Source organism: Poromitra crassiceps (assembly GCF_964638095.1).
Source record: "Poromitra crassiceps genome assembly, chromosome: 2".
NCBI classification, from domain to species: Eukaryota; Metazoa; Chordata; class Actinopteri; order Beryciformes; family Melamphaidae; genus Poromitra; species Poromitra crassiceps.
The window spans coordinates 94,790,186-94,812,849 of NC_139624.1; the positions used below are offsets into that span (position 1 = coordinate 94,790,186).

The 22,664-nt window shown below is 42.1% G+C and overlaps 1 protein-coding gene across 1 annotated transcript in view; it reads left to right on the forward strand.

Moving 5' to 3' along the window:
* ift74 (intraflagellar transport 74) overlaps nt 1-22,664 on the forward strand; it is a 114,743-nt gene that overhangs the window by 33,655 nt on the left and 58,424 nt on the right. Inside the window, exons 5-8 of the mRNA XM_083657613.1 lie at nt 4,582-4,680; nt 9,003-9,063; nt 10,668-10,727; nt 16,519-16,580. Of these exons, the coding sequence (XP_083513739.1) occupies nt 4,582-4,680; nt 9,003-9,063; nt 10,668-10,727; nt 16,519-16,580 (282 nt within the window). The remainder of the gene's footprint in view (nt 1-4,581; nt 4,681-9,002; nt 9,064-10,667; nt 10,728-16,518; nt 16,581-22,664) is intronic.

Below are 22,664 nucleotides of genomic sequence, written 5' to 3' on the forward strand. Positions count from 1 at the left end.
CGACGTGCTCTGTCCCCTGCACTCTGTCCCACGCGCGTCTCAAGATCACAAAGTACAAAGTAGTATTTATTTGCATTCATTTGATTCCCAATCACGACACACTGGTAAGAATTATTAATATCGAATTAAAAATGCTTTGAAATGCAAAATAATGGCATTTTAAACATGCGATACAAAGATGTGATTAATCGCGATTAACTATAGTTAATCATATATCATATAATCATATAACATACACATATATATGCGATATACATATATACTGTATACATATATATATATATATATATATACATATATATATATATATATATATATATATATATATCAATCAATCAATCAATCAATCAATCAATCAATCAAACCTTTATTGACAGACACTTGGTCCATAGATGTCACATACACAATTACAGTACAAAAAGCACGTAAGAGCACAATAAAAGAACAAAAAACATTATAAAAGAGAATCATACCAGAATTTCCACATATCGTCGCTGTTGTGCCAGGACCTCGAATCTCCCTTTTTTCACTTTTTTACTTTTTGTCATAAATCAGTGCCATTGGTCACCCTTCACGTCTCTGTGTGGTTTTTACCAAATGCAACCAATGGAAAAGCATTCAAACGAGCTTGTGAGTAAATCTCGTAACGCCATTCGCCCTCAATCTGTCAGTCAAACCTCGAAATTCGTCCCCTACCTCCGTCTGTACCCCCCCATGCAGGACAATAAACCCGGAAAAGTCACACGGCAGACGTGCTGTGTATTTCTCATATCGTTTTGACCAATCCTGGCTTCCTCTGACGTTAATAGATCAATAAAATGTTTTCCAGTTATTCCTAGGCTGCAAACTTGTTTTAACATGCAAATCGGAGTGGTTTCTGAAGAGAATAAAGTAATGTTAACGCTATGTTATGTCAGACTGTTCTCACCCCATGCCCAAGCCCCCGCCTCGGCCATGAGAGGCTCAGAGCACTGCTGCTGCGTGCGCCCCCGCGGCCCGGAGCTTGGGGCTCGTGCATGAGCATACGACTCTCTCCCGCCTGACTGGCCGGGAGAGAGTGCTTCCAAGTCGGACTGATAATATAAACAACATCATTTGAGCTTATCCAGGTAAGATATTAATAAAGTAATGACACATTCAGCGGGAAACTAACTATAATTAAGACATGTGCCAACTTTGACGACGTTTGGTTCAGTATTTTAAGAGCAAACAGGTTTTTTTTAACTTCCTGAAAAGTTGCTGTTTTGGAGATTCGAGGTCCTGGAACGACAGCGACGATATGTGACTGGTATCTCACAGTGCTTAGCCCAGGATCAGTGAGCAACTTAATAATGGCATTCTGAGACACGTTCAATCTACAGATGAACCTGTACCTCCGATTTCTCAGGAGTGCCTGGAAAGTGGCCACCCCCGCCTTACAGAACAAGTCACTAGCACTGCTCCACCTGGGCTTTTTCAGCAAGATGCACATGCAGGGCTCTATCGTTGCATCGGCCTATGAACTGCGCCCAACACCAGACGCAGCCCAGAGTAGTGGCCGTGGACCAGCGCACTCAATATTTTGGTATCGGCGCTACAGGCGGCCTTAAGCATTATAACCACGCCTTTTAAGCGTAAAATTATGCACAATCTGGTCATTGGAGAAGTGCAGTAAACGAATCACAAGCGTCCCGTTTAAGCTCCAATTCCACGGAGCTAATCCAGTAAAGCCAGAAAAGCCAAGCGCTCTGCTCCCCCCCTCCCTTTCATCCCGTTTGTCTCCATATATAGGCTATTATTCCATATTATTATGCTTCTCAAACCAATCTAACTGCACTTTAAATACTGCAAGCATGTAAATACGCTACACTATAGCAAGATCAAAGTGAAAAGAATGTTCTAAACCAGCGTTTCTCAACTGGTGGGTCGCGACCCAAAGGTGGGTCGCGGGGCCGTTTTGATTGGGTCGTGGACATTGACCAATTTTTTTTTTTTTTTTTTTTTTTTTCATATTTCGTTAAATTCATATTATTGAAACTGGATTAGCCTGACCAGTTTTACTTGTTTAACAAGCTGAAGCATATGCTCTGCCTGTAATTCAAGAGAAGTCTGCCTTTTCATTTCATATTTAATTTTAGTTCAATTCAGATGATTGAAACTGGATTAGCATGGCCCCAGTTTAATTAAAAGTTACGACCAGTTTAACTAAAAAGCATATAGCCTGCCTGTGATTCAAGAAAAGTCTGCCTTTTTATTTAATATTAGTTAAATTCAGACTATTGAAACTGGATTAGCATGACCAGGTTAACTTGTTTTATTATTATTATTATTATTATTATTATTATTATTATTATTATTATTATTATTATTATTATTATTATTATTATTATTATTATTAACTTGTTTAAAAACATATAGGCATGTAATTCAAGATAAGTCTGCCTTTTATTTCATATTTCATACAGTTCAAATAAGACTTTCTGAGCATGACCAGTTTGACTTGTTTAAATTTAAAAACATATAGGCCTGTAATTCAAGTCTGCCTTATTTCAATTGGTTTTTAGCCCTAGTTGCACTTCTGTTGCACTTTTTTGTTCATTTGACCGTGCATGAAGGCATTGTGTATTAAATTAATGCGCTATTTTTTGTGCAATAAATTTGAGTGGTTTAAAAAAAAATCTGAAATTTGGGTCACGACTTCATGACAAGGAAAATAGTGGGTCCTGAGGCTACACCAGTTGAGAACCACTGTTCTAAACGCATTGGCTAGAAAAAAATAGCCTATCCCTATGTCATGATGAGATTAGATTGGTGAAAGTTTGTCCAGAATGATATCGTTTTCTCTCCCCTGCCGCACAGGTAGGATGATGCACATAAATATAGCCTACATTCTGTAAAGTCATTGCAGAAATGTGTTTTTATTGTAAAACTAAATGTGAAGTAGGGCCAATTTATTGGCGCGGACATCACAGTATAGGACATGACAGTAGAACCACGTTACGCTGTCACTTATCTAAATCATGTTAAATCTGCGAGGGATATATATAGCCCCAGGATGACATATATGTTTCACATAGGGTTGTGTTTTGATTTCGCGATTTAATTTTGTCCAATATTGAAATGTTCTACAATAGGCAACCTGAAGTTTATGCATGCTCGCCTTCTTAAACTTTACCCACAAGGGGGCAGTATAGATAGGGGTATAGTAAGCCCTAAAGAGTGTGATCTTAACATCATCAGAACAGGAGTGGAATTTCCTGACCAACATGTTAGCCTGAATGTATAACACACGTTGCTGTCTATACATATCATCATCATCACCCATATGGTCAGTGATGAAGTGGCCCAGATATTTGGTTTTGACACAGACACATAGAGCATGCTCAGACAAAAGAAAAACAGGAAAAGCAAGATCCCGGTCCTCTTTCGTTCTACAGATCATAACAACACTCTTCTTAGCATTGTATTTCACATCAAATTGGACCCCGTAATCAGAACAGATATTCATATATATATGGCATGGGACGGTATGGCAACTAATTCTGATGGCATGGCAGCATGGCGACTATTCGAAACACAGCTTTCAGAGAATGGGATGCGATCAGCTCGGGTACAGCGACCAGAAGATCAGGGAAAGAGAACGATGACCCACCGAGCATGGCTATAAATACTGCTACGTCATAGCCTCGGCACTGACGACATTATCGGCGTCATATAGGCAAGTGCGTCACGCGGACATCACGCTGGGATTACACTTGTGCTCGTCACACTAGGATTACGCGTGGTGCGCGCCAGCATGTCTGGTCTTCATCTTGAAACTAGGTCGAGACCACCATTTCAAAGCATTTTTAATTAGATATTAATCATTCTTACCAGTGTGTCGTGATTGGGAATCAAATTAATGCAAATACATCTACTTTGTGATCTTGAATTTTAGATTTATTTTCAGTTCAATAGAAGTGGAATGTAGACAGCAGAGCCGTGTAGATAGAACAGGAGGTAACAATATCTACAAAATATATCTAGAACCGATACTTCCGGCGGTGGTGCTGTTGAGCAGTCAAAACCCAAAATGCCTCAAACTCGATGTACTTCGGTGATATTTTAATTCTGTTTTACACAAGGTGCAAACTACGGCTCTCGACTTGTCCACTGTGCCATTTGGGGAGTTTTTAAAAGTAAAACGAGCCATTTAGAAGCGTATTGCTGTCGTTCTTTTCCATGCCTGCCTGCATAAGCAGGAGACAGGAAACCGAACGGCTTGACTACAAGTACGGGTGCGACGAAGGGACAAAATAGCGGTATGCGATTAACGCGATAAAAAAAAAGAAACGCGTTATGATGGGCCCGCATTAACGCGCGATTAACGTGTTAACGCTGACAGCCCTAATATATATATATATATATATATATATATATATATATATATATATATATATATATATATATATCACACATAATGCTCTTTCAAAGTTTGACTTGCAGTTGGGTTATACAGTATACAGTATGCCTATTTGACACTTTGTTCCCCCGGTCATACCTCTTCCATGCAGGCCCCTCTCACTGTTTAAAAGTGAATCTTCTTGCTGTTTTTGTTGTTAGGAGTAAAATCAACGAGTTGACCACAGAAAACAGCAAAATGCACAAAGAGATCGACAACTTCAACCAGGAGAACTCTGTCTATCTGTCCTATGAAAAGAGGTGAGGAATAGGAACAACTGCCATTTTTTGCCATAAAGGTTTATTTTTTACATATATAGAGTTACGCATATTTAGGTGAAGCAGAGTTGGGAAGTAAAGTGGAGAACATTTCACTCTGACAATTTTTGTTGTTTTGGTCCGAGTCAAATGTTCGATGGTCTCTCGTGATTCATCTTGTAGCTGAATCGTTTGGTTTGTCCAACTAAAACTCTCAATACTTTAAGAAATGTCAATTGAAAAATGAATGGTGAATTTCACTCCCTAGGCCCCATGGCGAACACGGAAGAGGGCGAGACTTATGGCATTCTATTTGGAATCACATAGGTAGAGCAAATGAACCAATGAGTTTAACTCATTGAATGCCAAGGACGGACATGTTCGTCATTTCAAATAGTAACGTAGAGTGCCAAGGACGGACATGTTCGTCAATTGCGTTTTTTGACGGTGGGGCGTCGATCAAAGCCTTCTGCCTCTGATGTACAAATATTATAGCTATTGGATGTGTCTAACCTATTTTACAGAACCCTTAGGTGGCGACAGTGCTCTCCACATAACAGAAAGGCAAGGAAAAAACAAAGAAGAAGTCGTTATGGAAACGGAAATCGCATCGCATCCGTATGCATCGATATGCTGAAGCACGTTACTGCAGCTGTGCCTGCAGCAGCCAATCTGCTCCCACAATTGAGCCGCTCCGTGTCGGTTGCGACAGCACATCTGCACATCCACACCGTGGAGTTGTTATTATTCTCAACTGGAAGCATCGTTGCCGGTGACAAACACACGCGGAACGCTGTAAAAAAGCCTGGCTGTTCCGCACCCTTTACTGTGCGCACAGCAAACTCAGCAGAGAGCCACCACAGACAGGAGGAGGAGTGTGCAGTTGAGGCGAGGCGGGGCGGGGCGGGGCGGGGGGGGGGGGGGGGGGGGCACGCAGAGCAGCACGCAACACCCAGACAGACCCAGGCAGCAGGACAGGATTGACAAACGCAAGCCAGAATATCCGATACCCACCAGCAGCAAATCAAAACCAGCAAGAAGCTGCAACCAGCAGCGCACGCAGGGGCCAGCGCTGCTGGTTGTAGCTAAAAATATTATTCTGCCAAACAAAATTCCCTGGCCTAAACTGTTTTATTGAAGGAAATTATTTTTGAGGTGTGACTACATTAGAAAAGATTAGCTTCAGAGTCAGTGATGTGCTTGAAATGATTAATTTCACAAAAGGCCAATTATCTCAGCTTCTAGAAAAAAATTGCTTTTTTTGGATGAATCAAGCTATCTTCTCCGGCTCATAACTAAAGAACGGAAAATGGGATCAATAAACTTTTTTTTGCAGATGATAGAATAGAGTCTCATCGTTCTTTGTGCGTGTTCAGTGTTTACATAGTAATATCACACAATATTCTGTGGGCCTCGAGAAATCACTGAAAACGCTCTGAAACTCTGGCACTGGGAGCGTCCGTTCTCCAAAAGTGGCTGGCACTCAATGAGTTAAAGGAGTTTTTTTTTTCACAACCTGGACCTTATTTATTAGATTAGAGCTAGAATGAGTCGCGCAACGGCCTGGAGCAGTGGTCGATAGGGCATGTGTTATCCGTGCATTTACGTCCTATAAAAAGCTCATTTTCTGCCACGCACCGGCTCATATCCTTATTATATCATAGAGGCAATGAGAAAATGAACACTGTATTTACCCTGCTGCAGCGTGTTCACTAGGGATGTTCATTTTGAAAAGTTTCCATAATCGAAAATCGGGAAAATTAACGATCAATTATCGATTATCGATCATATTAATAATAATAATTATATATATATATATATATATATTTTAAACAAAATGAATGCCTATGGCAGAAAATACGAAAGACAACGTTATTAACTCTTTATTTCAATGTGTCTCCTCTCCAACACTCTGCTGTCCCCGGCGCATGCCGGTGTGAATTCCCCATGTTTAAAACAGTTTTGTTGGCACAAAGGCCCGTGCCCAGCCAGAAAACTAGAGACTATATGAAGCTCCACCTCACGTTAGTCGGCTGTGCAATGGAGTGGGGCGAGGAGGAACGAATTCCACCCAAACCTAGTCCACAATTTCTTTTTTTTTCTTTTTCTTTTTTTTTATAATAACAATAATCGATAAAAATTCCACATGATCGATTCAATTCCTTAACGATCAATTATCGATTTTCGATAATTGATGAACATCCCTAGTGTTCACCCTGTCTCTGTCTGCTGTCCGTCACATTGACAGAGATAGAAGCTCCTGTTGCACCCGCTCTTCAGTTTGTAATCAATATAACGTTAGACCTGCTCAAATAAATACGGGCAGCCATCGAATCCAAATGCATCATCCACATTCTCAAAATCAGATAAATATCCAGCCATCCTACGCTGTTTATTCCACGCCAAACATGGCAGCTTGATCCACTGCAGATGAACTCTCATCTCTAAACTGATGTGAGACTCTCATGGGACTTGGTTACACTTGGATGTGGAAACTAGCAAACAGCTGGATGAGAGAGGTAAATAGGGTGGGTCACATTTATGCCAATATCATATAATAACAATATGAGCCACTGCGTGGCAGAAAATAAGCTATTTACAGGACATAAATGCACAGATAGCACATGCCATATCGGCCTCTGCTCCCGGCCGCTGCGTGGCGCGTTGTAGCTCTAAACTGAATCATTTTCAGAAATGTATTTTCTGGGTGACCAGCACAAAATAAACCAAGCTGAAAGTAAGGTCCAGGTTGTAAAAAAGCAGAATTATCCTTTAAGTCAGTGGTTCCCAACCGGTGGTACGCGTACCGTAGGTGGTACTTGCGACCCCTGCTGGTGGTACTTGGAAGGCTCTGTGAAAATTCAAAAAAAAAAAAAAAAATTTTTTTTTTTTTTTTTTTTTTTTTTTAGTTTTTGTGCAAAATCCATGGTGGTCATTAGTAGTAGTTTTCAAACATGTGAAAGTGAAATAATAATAATAATTATTAATATTATTGGCAGTGTTTCTCAAGGTAGGTGGTACTTGCGCCCCCCCTGCTGGTGGTACTTGATCCCTGGAATCCCAATGTTTAAATTATGAAGTGGATCAAAACGGGAGGGAATCGTAAAAGAGCTGTAGTAGAGGAGAGCAGCAACGATGAAGCACAAGGAGGTGAAGGCAGCAGTCAACCCAGCACAAGTGCAGCTGCTGCAGGTTGCACATAGGCTGCAGGTTGGAATAAATTTGCCTCCTGCGTGAACTGTGCATAGCTGAATACAGGCCCGTAGCTACCATTGAGGACACCGAGGTCATGACCTCGGTATTTTCCACACCAAATTCTTTTTTTTTTTTTTTTTTTAAATAGCCCTGGTCCCCAGATCTATTAATCTGTCATTGATGTTTTAATGCGACAGTTGATCGGAAATGCAACAATTTGCTTCCTCTCTGTGTGCTATAGAAGAGAGATAACTCACAACATTCAGATTTTGCATTGAGGCTAGATTGGGGCTAGACTTTGGGGACAGTTCTATTGAAGTGAATGGGTAAGTAACTCCCCTGTAAGTGATGTTTGTGTAGATGGGCCATTGTATTTAATTGAGCAGTATTCTGCCATGTGACCTGTATGCAGAATATAAATTATATCATATGGGGAGACATTTATTTTTTGTATCATTTTAAAGCAACAGCACAGTAAAGAGGATATTAATCTAACATGATGTATGTAGTTCTTTATAGATCTAGCCTCTTCATTTTGCTCTCAAAGTGCACCAGATTGAAGCATTTTACTTTAAAATGGACAAAATTTTCTATCCGGGGGTGCACAGCCCCCCCTGGTCCCCCCACGCCGCGCTAAAATGACCTCGGTATTTCTCAAACTCTGGCTACGGGCCTGGCTGAATAGACTGTATTTTAACGTCGGTCATATGGTGGTACTTGGAGAGCCAACTACTTTCTCAGGTGGTACTTGGTGTAAAAAGGTTGGGAACCACTGCTTTAAGTTATTCACCTCTCTTTCGCAAACAGTGAAGGAATTAGATTGTTGAGAACTGTGAGAAATGAGATTCATAGCTCAACAAGAGAAACACTGTTTGCTCTGTTCATCGCCGTCTTTTGCCAACAAGAAACATAGTAGAGATTCAAAACCACTTGTCGGAAACCAATCTGCACTAAGATATGATCATCACACCACCCGATTGATTGAGGCTTAGCATTAATAGCATGTCACAGGTCACCAGTGCAGACAGGGTATCTCCAAATTGGCTTTAGAAAGGTGGTTGATGCACTGACATGTTGTGCAGAATAACTGATGAAATGACCCAGCCTTCGTTGTCTTGTGTCCCCTGCAGAGCGGAGGGCCTGGCTGGGCAGATTAAGGCTCTGCAAGGCCAGCTTGCCGACTATAACATGGTAAACAGCTTTCTCATGTGTCATTTCTAACTGATGCTCTCATTTAGAGTTTCTAACAACAACAAGTAGCCACTGTACAATAAGGTTCAGGTCCACTAATACAGTGGTTCACTCTCTTGAGGGGCTCTCCAGCAAAATGGTATTATTATTATTATTATTATTATTATTATTATTATTATTATTATTATTATTATTATTATTATTACTAGTGCAATACCCGTCGTGCCCGTTCCCTCCCTCCCTTTCTTCCCACTCACCCCCCCCCCCCCCCCCCCCATGGGTACATCTACCCAGCTGAAGATTCTGCACCCCCCCCCCCCCCCCCCACATGGGTACATCTACCTGTTCGCCTTCCCATCATGCTCTCCTCATTCACCCCCCATCCATACAGCATCAGTGATGTGATCAGTGAAATCATTATTGACCAAAATCATCTTATGACATCACTGATGATGTCATGGGCATGACACAGACATACAGACACTCCTGGAATGGCACATTGTGACACACAAACACTTGCCAGACATACTGACATACTGACAGACAAACAAACAGACACACAGACACTGCTGGAATTATAGTATAGATAATAATAATAATAATAATAATACTTATTATTATTAGTATTAGTATTATTATTGTCGTCATCGTTGTCATCATTATTATTTACAATATAATGCCATACACAATGGTTAATTTGGTCATGGGTTTCATACTTTCTATAAAAAAAAAGATCTAAAAGCAAAAAGCTTTCTGTAGTCCAATTTTTGTCAGTTTAGGGGTCCTTCAAGGTAAAAAGTTTGAGAACCACTGGACTAATAGTAAGAACACTTCATGCATTTAGCTGATGACATGATATTCAGAGTGAATTAATGAGTGCAAAAAAAAAATCATCGCCATCAAATCAAATGCCTTTATTGTCATTGAACAGCTGTACAACGAAATTTTAACTCCTTTCAGTGGTATAGAAAATAAATAAACGATAAAAGACGATAAAACAACCCACGATAAAATGATAAAAACGACCCAACAACTCATACAAGCAATAGAAATAGCTAAAATAATGTAATAATAATTTCCATGTTCCAATGTCAGGGCCCTCATTAATGTTACTGGTTATACCTGCTTTGCTTCCTGCTTTACCACCTCAAAAGGGTTGCTGTGAAAAATGGCCTATGTCGGCCATGGACGCCGGCATGCTCAAGGAGTCATAAAACTTTTTCTTTTCTGCGACCCACTCAAAACGGCCCCGGGGCCCACTTTGGGTCATGACCCACCATTTGAGAGAACCACTGAACTACAGTACCTAGCTACAATCTGCCACTTATTTAGCAACATAAAGTCCGAATGTAAGTATCATACATGTTAACAGTTGGATTTTAAAACCATTTATTTACGTAATAAATAGCTGTATTCTGATGTCAAATATGGTCTGAAAAATCTGCAGAGAAGTCTGGAAATTTGACTATGGAAAAATATGGAATTTTGAAATGGAAAATGTGTAAGAAGGATGTGTAGGAGTCTACTGTAAGCAAAGCTGGAGGAATAAGTTACATTGGTGACGTTTATGAATGTATCTAATTGTTTGGTTCTTGTGTTTGTAGCTGGTGGACAAGCTCAACACCAGCACCGAGATGGAGGAAATGATCAATGACTTCAACATTGTGAGTACTGCTTGTAGACAGAAACATTGGGCCCTATTCTCCCACAGGCCTTAGGCGCAAAAACTGGCCTTAAACGCAAAAAAACGTGCCTTGCGCCTGCCTTGGGAAGATAGCAACATGGCTTTAGGCCCCGAAGTGCGCTTTAGGCCAAACAGGCATGGTGCAGTGCCAGAATGGGCGTTTCGGCCTTAAATACTGGCCTAACGATATCTTCCCCCCTGGCGTTAATTTAGCGCTTTGCGCTTTTGAAAACCAGGCCTTATTCAGTGCGCCGGTTGCGCGAAGCTCTCCTCTGCCATCTCTGTCCCCCCTCTCTCTGTGTCACTCCCTCTCTCTTGCTCATCAGACAGGCACAATGACTGATGGAAAAAAGTTCACCGGTTTTATTATTGTGCATAATTGCGCGGACTCTCCTCTGCCATCTCACTCTGTCCCCCCTCTCGATCTCTCTCACTCCCTCGCGCATCAGACAGCAGACAGGCACAAAATATCTGCACATTTGGTGGCCGGAGCAATCACCCACATCTTCAATCAAAGTATAAGCTGGGGCATATGCCCTCAGAGTTGGAAGGAAGCTAAAGTTATTCCGCTAATTAAAAATGCAAAAGCTAACCTCACTGGTGCAAATAGTCGACCAGTAAGCATTCTGCCTGTTCTAGCAAAAATCATGGAAAAAATTGTTTTCAAACAAATACAGAGCTACTTCACTAAGAACAAGTTGAATACACACTTTCAGCACGCATACAGGGAAGACTACTCTACCTGCACAGCATTAACACAATTAGTAGATGACTGTTTTATAAACATTGATGGGAAAAAAATGATGGGTACGGTTCTATTGGATTTTAGTGCAGCATTCGATGTGATTGACCATAGTTTGCTATTGGAAAAACTTATTGCATATGGTTTTGAAGACTCTGCTGTTACCTGGATAAAAAGTTATTTGTCCAGTAGGACACAGAGAGTGTTTTTTAATGGTTCATTGTCAGACATGAAAAACTTACAGTTTGGTATTCCTCAAGGGAGTTGCCTTGGGCCTCTCCTATATACTATATTCACGAACGATCTGCCATTGGTCTTAGAAAAGGCCAATGTGACGATGTACGCGGATGACACTACGATGTACTGGGCATCTGAGTCAGTGGAGGATCTGTCAGAGGCTCTCAACAAAGAGATTCTGTTGGTCTTAAAATGGATAACTGATAATAGAATGGTGTTAAATAGTTCAAAGACAAAATGCATAATATTTGGTTCGCAGAGTGTGCTGCAATCTAATCCAAAGTTAAATCTAATACTGAATGGAACAGAAATTGAACAGGTCAGTGAAACAAAGCTACTGGGAGTAACATTGGACAGTCATCTTTCATGGTCATCACATATTGATCACATAACTAAGAAAATGGGGAAGGGGTTAGCATTAATCAGAAGATCTGCTGAGTATTTAACATCTGATTCAGTGGTCCAGGTTATACAAGCACTGGTCTTGTGTCATCTTGACTACTGTCCTGCTGTATGGTCCAGTGCATCAAAAAAGGATCTAAGGAAACTACAAATTGGTCAAAACAAAGCAGCTCGTATTGCACTTAAATGTAATTACAGGTCAAGTGCAGTGCTAATGCATAAAAAACTAGCATGGCTGATGGTGGAACAAAGACTGCTTGTGAGTCTAATTTTGTTTTTCAGAAAGATCTGTGGTAGCAAGGAACCAGAATGTTTATATAATCATATTCAATATACATGTGACAGACATACCCGCACTACCAGACAGGTTGCGAGGGAGCATTTCACGTTACCTAGGCCTAGAACAAATGCAATGAAAAAATCTGTCATGTACCGAGCCATGTCTGAATGGAATGCTCTACCTCCTACAATTATAAATATAGAAAGTAGATATAGACTTAAAAAGAAGCTAAAAGTACATTTTATAATTTCATAACTAGTTAATTATACGCAATGAATGGAACTGGTATTAGAAATAGTGATTATACACCTAGATATCGTATAGAGGTGATAGTAATTAATGTAGTAATATAGTTAGACGTTATATAACATAAGGATGTACTATGGGTGGACAGATAATAGATAATGATTGTTAAACGGATAGTAATGTATTAGTTAGGCTATAGGTAGATGTATTATATTATAGTATTATATGCCTGTATATATTGTATAGTATTTTAGGAATATTGTGATGGAGGTTACATGGTTATTTGGATGGACATATGCTGTATTGAGAACCAGGTTGAGTGAGTTTTTGTTTGTTTTCTCTTGTTTGTCTTAAATTTATGATTTTAAAATGTGTTTTGTCTTTTACTTTGCATATTTGTAATGTATCTGTATTGTTTGTTTTGACTGTGGACCCCAGGAAGAGTAGCTGTTGCCTTGTGCAATGGCTAATGGGGATCCTAATAAACTAAACTAAACTAAACAAAGCCACAGATGTGAAATCTCCCAGTATGCATTGAGGCGCATTGAGGCGAATCCGTTTGAGAAGAAATAGCAACCAAATCAGCTTAAATAGGGTAAGTGGTAGATCCAAATAATGTTTCTCTTAACACAATTGCAATAGAGAGCCGCAGGAACGAGTCCGGAAATCATCGATGCTAACGTTCCTGGTTCTTCACTGTTTTCGCCTATGGGAGTTTTGAATGGGTTTTTGGCGCGATGCTTCTAATAATCTCTCTGGGCAACGCTGGCTTAATCAAACGCGAACCAGTGTTTAGTAATATCATCTTCACACACGAGGACCACTTTTATGAGTTTTTGAAACTTTTACGTGCCGTTAAAGGGTGGCTAGCTAGCAAACGGCTAACTGAGACTACACTGTTGAGTCGATGGGGATATATACGTCAATAACGTCATCACTTCAAAGGACGAACACGGAAATTCTCTTTCCCTCACCTGGTTCAGCCCGTTCAGCCCGGGGTAATCAGTGGACACATCAACAACAGTCCAGGTTGAGTGCTGACGTGACGTGGAAGCCTATGCGACAGTGTGTAGTTCTGGATTAGCTTAGCTCGAGCTTTTTACTTCTAGGGCTCGCATTTACGCTACAAAACTCATGAAAGTGGTCCTCATGTGTGAAGATTATCCGACTGAACTCTGGTTCGCGTTTGATTAGGCTTGCCTTGCCCAGAGACCTTATTTGAAGCATCGCGGCAAAAACCCATTCAAAAATCCCATAGACAGAAACAGTGAACCAGGAAGTCCGGGACTTCCGCGTTCTGACTACAAAAATACGTCATCCCTGCGGCTCTCTATTGTGGAACATTTCAATATTGGACAAAATAAAATCGCGAAATCAAAACACAACCCTATGTGAAACATATATGTCATCCAGGGCCTATATATATCCCTCGCAGATTTAACGTGATTTAGATAAGTGACAGCGTAACGCGGTTCTACTGTCATGTCCTATACTGTGATGTCCGCTCCAATAAATTGGCCCTACTTCACATTTAGTTTTACAATAAAAACACATTTCTGCAATGACTTTACATAATGTAGTCTATGGGCTCTATCGTTGCATCTGGCAACTGGCTCCTCCCGGTAGTGTGTCGAAGTGTCCTTGAGCAAGACACTGAACCCCCAACTGCTCCCGACGAGCAGTTAGTGCCTTGCATGGCTGTAGACGCCGTCGGTGTGTGAATGGGTGAATGTGAGGTATTCATGTAAAAGCGCTTTGGATAGTCGATAGACTATATCAAATGCGCTCTATAAATACAGTCCATTTACCTTTTAATTTGACTTAGCCCGCCGGCCCTGCAGCTCGCATACACTGCACAGCATACGCTGCATACGCAGCAAACACTGCTCGCCCGCTGCGCAGCTTCGCCCTGGCTGACATCACTCATCAGTGGGACAGACAAACAAACAGACAGAGCCCTGCCTCCCTTATATACACACACATATATATATATATATATATATGTATATATATATATATATGTATATATATAGTATATACGGTATATCATATATATCATATATAGGGGTGTCACGATACACTCAGTTCACGATACGATACGTATCACGATACTGGGTTCACGATAACGATACGATACGATACGATTTTAACAATATTTTTTTAAACTTGAATAATGACAATATATGACTGGAAAAGTAGTATTTAATTTGAAATGCACAAATACAAAACATGCTGTTGTGGGAAATTGTTGTTACAATAACAACTAGAAAAATCATGAGATTGGAGATAAGGCTTATCTTGAAATAGAATGAGTTACACCGTCACTTAGATTTACTTTGAACTAAAAGGTTTCTCAGCAGTATAAATTCTCATTATGCATCTTCAGTTTTTCTTCAAACTCAAACAACAAGACTTTTCTTAATCTATTTTTTATGCATCTTCAGTTTTTCCTGTCAAGTAAACAGTTTTGCCAGAAACTCAATTGAATGGTTTCTCTCCTGTATAACTTCTCATGTGTCTCTTCAGAGACTTGTTCAACTGAACTACTTTCCACACATTGAACTTCAACAAACAAAGACGTTTCTTAGTCTATTTAAAAAAAAAAAAAAAATTTTTTTTTTTTTTTTTTTTTTTTTTTTTTGCGATATGAGATTTCATCTCAACGATACATATCGTGACGTTTTACTATCGCGAAATTTCGTGGGACGATATATTGTGACACCCCTAATCATATACCGTATATATCATACATACATACATACAGTATATATATAGATAGATAGAAGATAGTCAAGTCAAGTTTATTTGTATAGCACATTTCATACACAGATGCAGTTCAAAGTGCTTCTCATAAAATGGATGACATAAGAAAATAAAAAAAGATGATAAAATAGACATTTCATAACAGCTTTGTCTTTATACTGTAGTTTGGACGCCAAGCATACCCTCTACTGGTACCTTGCGTCTTCTGTTGCCCATACATGCCACAGCATTGGGTTTGCATAAAATCAGATAGAGGCAATTCAAAGTGCTTCACATAAGATGGTCGACACAAGAAAATAAGAGAATAAAAGAAGAGGATAAAATAGACATTTAAAAGCATCACAACAGAGTAGTTGCAAAAATAGTTAAAAACTTACAGAGGAATAAAACAAATTTTCTATCTGTCAGCAGTTAAAAGCGACAGTAAACACCTGCCCGAAAAAGAGATGTGCGGAGCTCTCCTTCTAACAACAAATCTTAACAGCAGTAGAGCGCATTAGCTCCCAAAAATAGAGGAATTGTGCACTTTTTGAGAAAGTCTGACTTCCCTCCCAATCTTAAAATAAACCTTATGGTATTCACTCACTATGTGAGAAATTTCATGCTTTTTTGAAGAAGTGCACAATTGTTATAAGCACATTAGTACATTAGATGCAGGAAAATGGCAGCCATCTTGTAATTTTGGTCAAATCTGACTTCCCTCCCAATCTTAAAATAAATCTTATGTTATTCCCTAGCTATGTGTGAAATTTCACGCTTTTCTCAAAAAGTGCACGATTATTGTGCTTATCCGCTCTACTACAGTAAAGAAAAGTAAACAATGCTTTATTTTGCAATTGGAATTTAAGCTGTTTTACAGAATGAGCGTCTGTTTTTAAATATTACGTGTAAGAAATGTGCCAAATAGAGAGAAAGCAGGTTCTAATGCTTGCCACTCTGAGCGCTAAAGACACGCTAAACTTTCAATGTTCCAGTCCACTTCCAGCACCTCAGAGAAGCTGTAGGAGATGGGGAGGGAGATGGTCTTCACATCGACTCTGTTCCTGCAGTTTTTCCATCCACACATAATGAAAGCAGCCTCTCTCCTCTCTCTCCTCCCAGTTGAAAGCCCAGAATGACAGGGAGGCAGACAGCATTGATGTCATCTTCACTGAGAGGAGGGAGTAAGTACCGAGTGGGAAAGCCATTGCACATTTCTTTTTGCTTTGTCAACCTTTTTATTCACAGGCTACCGATAATTTAGAAAATGCACAATTTCACAATTGATAAGAACTTGGTATGAGTGGCAACATTCATCCAATAAACAGGCAATCAGCCCTTTTTTTTCCTTATTATTATTATCTTTTTATTTATGTGAACAACAGGGTTTATTTACAGAGAAGGATCCTAAGCTGCTATAGGTGCAACTCATCAACAATCAACCATACAGAATGATACAGGACAAACACGACACACAAAAACACTATTTCAATCAAGCATACAGAATGATACAGGACAAACAAGACACACAAAAACACTATTTCAATCAAGCATACAGAATGATACAGGACAAACAAGACACACAAAAACACTATTTCAATCAAGCATACAGAATGATACAGGACAAACAAGACACACAAAAACAATTTTTCCAGTTGTTGATCAGCAATGCTTTGTTTGAGAGCGCTAATGTTAATGAGCCCCAGTCACAAAGACCGCATTTACACTGCCTGATACAAGTGACCCAATTCAGATTTTTTGCTCCCATGTGGCACATATCCAATATGTGTAAGCAGGAAAAAAGCACATACCGTATATCGGGATATTGTCAGGTCTGATCAGGCCTTACTCATATGTGGAAATAGATCAGATATGAATCAGACATTTCCTTCCAAACTGTCATCTAAGCGGACATATCGGTTATTGCCTCTCACTCAGTCGCACGTGATTGAAAATGTGTGTGCATCCTCGCGCATTTCCAGAGGCTGTAATCCGATGTTTAGCTGACTGCGTGCGTCTCGCTCCCGTTCTGACCACGACACGACACGATTCAGACGGCAGCCCGTCTTTATTGTCACACAGCACACTACAACACATGCATGCGGCCACAACACACACTCATGCTGACGGGGGCCGGTGAAATATGTCCTCTGCATTTTACCTATCCAGGCTTGTCCTTTCCTCCAGGGGGCAAGCCAGGAGCAGTGGTCGCTATTTCTTTCCAGCGCCCGGGAAACCTTCATTGGACCATCATTGGACCAACTTCAGATGTTGTCGTCACTGGTCGGATGACGATCTTCTGCATGTTTTTTTAGTGGGGGGTTATGTACGGAGGAACCCCCTGGGGGGTACGGGGAAAACATGCAAACTCCACACAGAAAGGCCCTTTCGACGAGATAGCCCACCTGGGCAGTAGGCACTGAAGATATGGGGGGGTCACAACTCCAGCGCCCACAGCGTCCCAGGTGGGAATCGAACCCAGGACCTTCGAGCTGTGAGGCGACAGCGCTTACCACTGCACCACCGTACCACCGTACCCCGTACGCACCCGTACCATATGAAGGCTTTATTCAAAACACCGCAAGTCGAATTTTGTTCAAAATTCACCAGTCATCTTAGCCTGGCTCCAGACCTTTGAAGCCACGCCCACTCCACAGTTTTGGATTTGGCTGTTCTTGGTCTGGCATCGTCATGTGCAAAAGTTTTTTCTCCGGTTGAAAATCCAATCACGGGCGCTGATTGGTTAACACTGTTGTCAGTCATGCACAACAGAAACAGACACATCTGTGGCCAAAGTAGAGATTGCCTGAAGCCATTAGGCTGTTTAGCTGTTTAAAAACATGTCGCTGTTTTCCCCCCAACAAGGTTACAAAAACAAACCCAACAAAAACCATCATACAGTAAGTGTTGGTGACAAACAGCTAACGTAGCTAGCACTAGCTCTAACTGCTAGCTACGTTAGCTTGTGCTTGTGACTAGTAGTCAAGTCAAGTCAAGTTTATTTATATAGCCCTAATTCACAAGCATGTCTCAGAGGGCTTCACAGAAAGTATGTCTAGCTGATTCTAGCTAACACACAATAACAAGAATATACAGAATAAAGATAACATTTGAACATTTGAAGAAAACAGGAGAGTGGAGGAGGGAGGGAGAGGGAGGAGGGAGGAGAGGGGGGAGGTGGGGAGAAAATAGGAAATGTGGGGAGGTGGGAGGGCGCAGGGGAAGGAGAGCAGTGGGAATGTGAGAGAGGGGAGAGGACAGAGAGGAGGAGAGAACAGAGAAGGAGAGGTGGAAGGGTACAGGGGAGGTAGAGTAGAGGTAGGGTCTAGGGTGGAGGGAGGGAGGGAGGAGAAAATAGGAAATGGAGAAAATAGGAAATGTGGAGGAGGAGAGAACAGGGGAGGAGAGATGAGGGTGCAGGGGAGGGAGAACCAGGGTAGGGATAGGGTCTAGGGTTGAGGGAGGGGAGGGAATAGGATACGGGCCCGGATTAGGGCGAGGGTGGGGAGAAATGGGAAATGTGGAGGAGGAGAGAACAGAGAAGGAGAGGGTGCAGGGGAGGGAGAGCAGGGGGAATGTGAGAGGGAGGAGAGGGCAGAGAGGAGGAGAGAACAGAGAAGGAGAGGTGGGGGGGCGCAGGGGAAGGAGAGCAGTGGGAATGTGAGGGTACAGGGGAGGTAGAGTAGAGGTAGGGTCTAGGGTGGAGGGAGGGAGTAGGATACGGGCCCGGATTAGGGCGAGGGTGGGGAGAAAATGGGAAATGTGGAGGAGGAAAGAACAGAGAAGGAGAGGTGGGAGGGTGCAGGGGAAGGAGAGCAGGGGGAATGTGAGAGAGGGGGGAGGACAGAGAGTAGAGGTGCAGGGGAAGGAGAGCAGGGGAAGAAGAGCAGGGGGAATGTGAGAGAGGGGGGAGAACAGAGAGTAGAGGTAGGGTCTAGGGTGGAGGGAGGGAGTAGGATACGGGCCCGGATTAGGGCGAGGGTGGGGGGAAAATGGGAAATGTGGAGGAGGAGAGGACAGAGAAGGAGAGGTGGGAGGGTGCAGGGGGAGGAGAGCAGGGGGAATGTGAGAGAGGGGGGAGGACAGAGAGGCAGAGAAGGAGGGGTGGGAGGGTGCAGGGGAAGGAGAGCAGGGGGAATGTGAGAGAAGGGAGAGCAGGAAGTGGCAGGGATTCAGGAAAATAGGGGAGAAGAGGAGGAAGAGGAAGGAGCAGAGGGGGGGAGAATGAGGAGAGAGCAGGAGAAGGGAGGGGGGGGCGGTGGGATGTGGGGGAGGAAAGAGCATGGAAAGAGAGGAGAACAAGAAGGGGGAAGAAGGGAAGAAGCGGGGAAAGGGGGAAAGAGAGGGGGGACAACTGACTACTCTAAGCATTAACCAGAGCTAACTGGGACATAGTATCTAGCTAATCTACAGCCTAATCTGGCCTATCCTACCCTGCTCTAGTCTGATTTTAGCCTGAACACTAACAGGTCAGCCTTAGGCTGTAGCTAATCTATCGCCTACCTAAGCTGTTCTAAACCAACCGGCAGCCCTCGACCAGTGATGAAGAGCACCGATGCCCCCCGACCCGGCCCCCGCCCACATATGGCGTGGGAGGGAAGGCCAGGCCGGGACACAGCGGCACCCCCTCACCTCCAGTGAACGCAAGAAAACCTTTCCACCATATGGATCGCCGCATGGATTGCCCCAGTGACTTGGCTGAGGAGGAACCTTGTGAGGTCGTTGTGCTAGGGGCCAATTGCTGCGGCCCAGGCGGACCCAGCCCCCACGCGACCCGCCCCCCCAGCCCCCAGCCACCAGCATAGTGACTGAGAGCGTGAGAGCAGGCCACGCGGGGGACGGGCCCACCCACCAGGCCACAGCAGCGGACCCCCGTCTGGGGACTCCCCTCCGAGACAGGCCGAGAGATGCCGGGCTAAACCATGCACAGAGTTTCCGATAATGAAACTCTGTGAATGGTTTAATATGGAAATAAAATGTACAAGAGAACAGAAAATTGAAAATGTAAAAAGAGTCCAACAGAAGGGATATAAAAATGTAATTTTTAAATTATCCTAAGATCAGGGAAGGGAGTTGAAAATCTAAAAAATAGAGTCCAAAAAGAAATAGAAAATGCAGTCTTTAAGTGTTCGTAGGTTTAGAGAATACTAGTTAATTAACTAGGTGACAAAAAGGGTAACAAGATTGGGAGTTCCATGAGGATGATCTGAGGAATCCATGAGTCCGCGTTGGTGACATGGATTAAGAGGAGGGGAGGGGAGGATAGGAGTCGGAGGTGATGATTAAGAGGAGGGGAGGATAGGAGTTGGAGGTGATGATGAGGCGGCGGGAGGGGGGCTGGGGGGGCGCCCCCCCCTTCCCTTAGGCAGGCAGGTGACCAGGATGATGAGGATAGGGGTCGGTGGTGGTGAAGAGCCCGGGGTGTCAGACAGTAGAAGGAGTAGCGGCAGGTGGCTAGGGCGATGACGGCCGGACCTAGGGCTGCAGCGGCGGGGGTGTACGTCAGGCCAGTGAAGGACACCTGAGGGGGAGAGAGAGAAGAGAGCGGGGGAATCTGCGCAGAGGTGGAACTAACTCTATAGACAACAATAAAATTAGGTCAAAACAAAATTTATTAGGATTTTTATTTTTATTTTTTAGGATGACTAATACTATACTGCTAATTCAGGTCTAAGTACCACCTAACACCACTGTCAATGATTCAGCCCTGTTGATGCGGACCGTAAATCATGACCTACAACAAAATTTATTAGGATTTTTTTTTTATTTTTTTTTTTTTATTATTTTTTTAGGATGACTAATACTATACTGCTAATTCAGGTCTAAGTACCACCTAACACCACTGTCAATGATTCAGCCCTGTTGATGCGGACCGTAAATCATGACCTACAACAAAATTTATTAGGAAAAATATTTATTTTTATTTTTTAGGATGACTAATACTATACTGCTAATTCAGGTCTAAGTACCACCTAACACCACTGTCAATGATTCAGCCCTGTTGATGCGGACCGTTAATCATGACCTACAACAAACAAAACTAAATTAGGTCAAGTCTAAGTTTATACTGATACTGCTGGCTTGTGATTGCCCGCTCAGCAATTCAGGACTAGGTTTATTCACCAGCTATTAGATTTTGTATCTAAGCTACTGGGTCGACTGATGCCATATTATTAAATTAGGTCAAGTATAAGTTTATAATGATATTGCTGGCTTGAGACAGCCCGCTCAGCAATTCAGGATTGTATGTACTCAAGAGCTAATAAATATTTCTGGAGAATGACATCATCAAACACAACTATCAAGCACAACCAAATGATTGGGAGAATAAATGGGTTTTGAGTCTAGTTTTGAAGATTTCAATGGAGCCAGCTTCCCTAACTGACAGAGGAAGCTGGTTCCAGAGATGTGGAGCACGGTAAGAAAATGCTCTGCTACCTGCTGATTTTTTCTTAATTTTAGGGACGGTAAGATAATTACCGTCCTGTGAGCGGAGAGTGCGCGTGGGAACATAGGGAATAATTAGCTCAGATAAGTACGGAGGTGCGAGCCCATGCAAAGATTTATAGGTTAACAGAAGCACCTTAAAGTCTGATCTGGCCTGAATTGGGAGCCAGTGGAGGGAGATTAAGACCGGAGTTATATGATCAAACTTCTTAGTTCTAGTTAGAATTCTAGCAGCGGCGTTTTGCACGAGTTGTAATTTATTTGTGCTACAGAGTGGAAGGCCAGAGAATAAGACGTTACAGTAGTCGAGTCTAGATGAAACAAAGGCGTGTATTAAGGTTTCGGCATCCGTTGCATTTAGCAAGGGACGGATCTTTGAAATATTGCGGAGATGAAAGAAAGCTATTTTAGTGATATCCTTAATGTGAGCATCGAATGACAGAGTAGGATCAAAGGTAACACCTAGGTTTTTCACCTTTGAGTTTGGAGTAATTACGCAGTTCTCAATGTTCAGACTAGTAGGTGGGTCAGAGGAGTTGTATGAAACACGTCTCCTAGCAAAGGCTACACGGACCAAACAAAAACGAGGACTTTGAGAAGTCAGCAAGTTGGACTAATGTTACAAGTTCTGAAAATGTGTGCCTTATTCCAGCTAAACGGTATTGTTTGTTCATATTGTCTATGAAAGGCAGCTGTGCTACTTTAGTATAAAATAGGTGTAGGTTTACTGATGCCTAACTTGGGACCTATTGATGATGAGTGAATGCTCTTGAATGAACCCTCAGTTGCTGGTTCTATAGTGGTTCTGCTCTCTCCCCAGG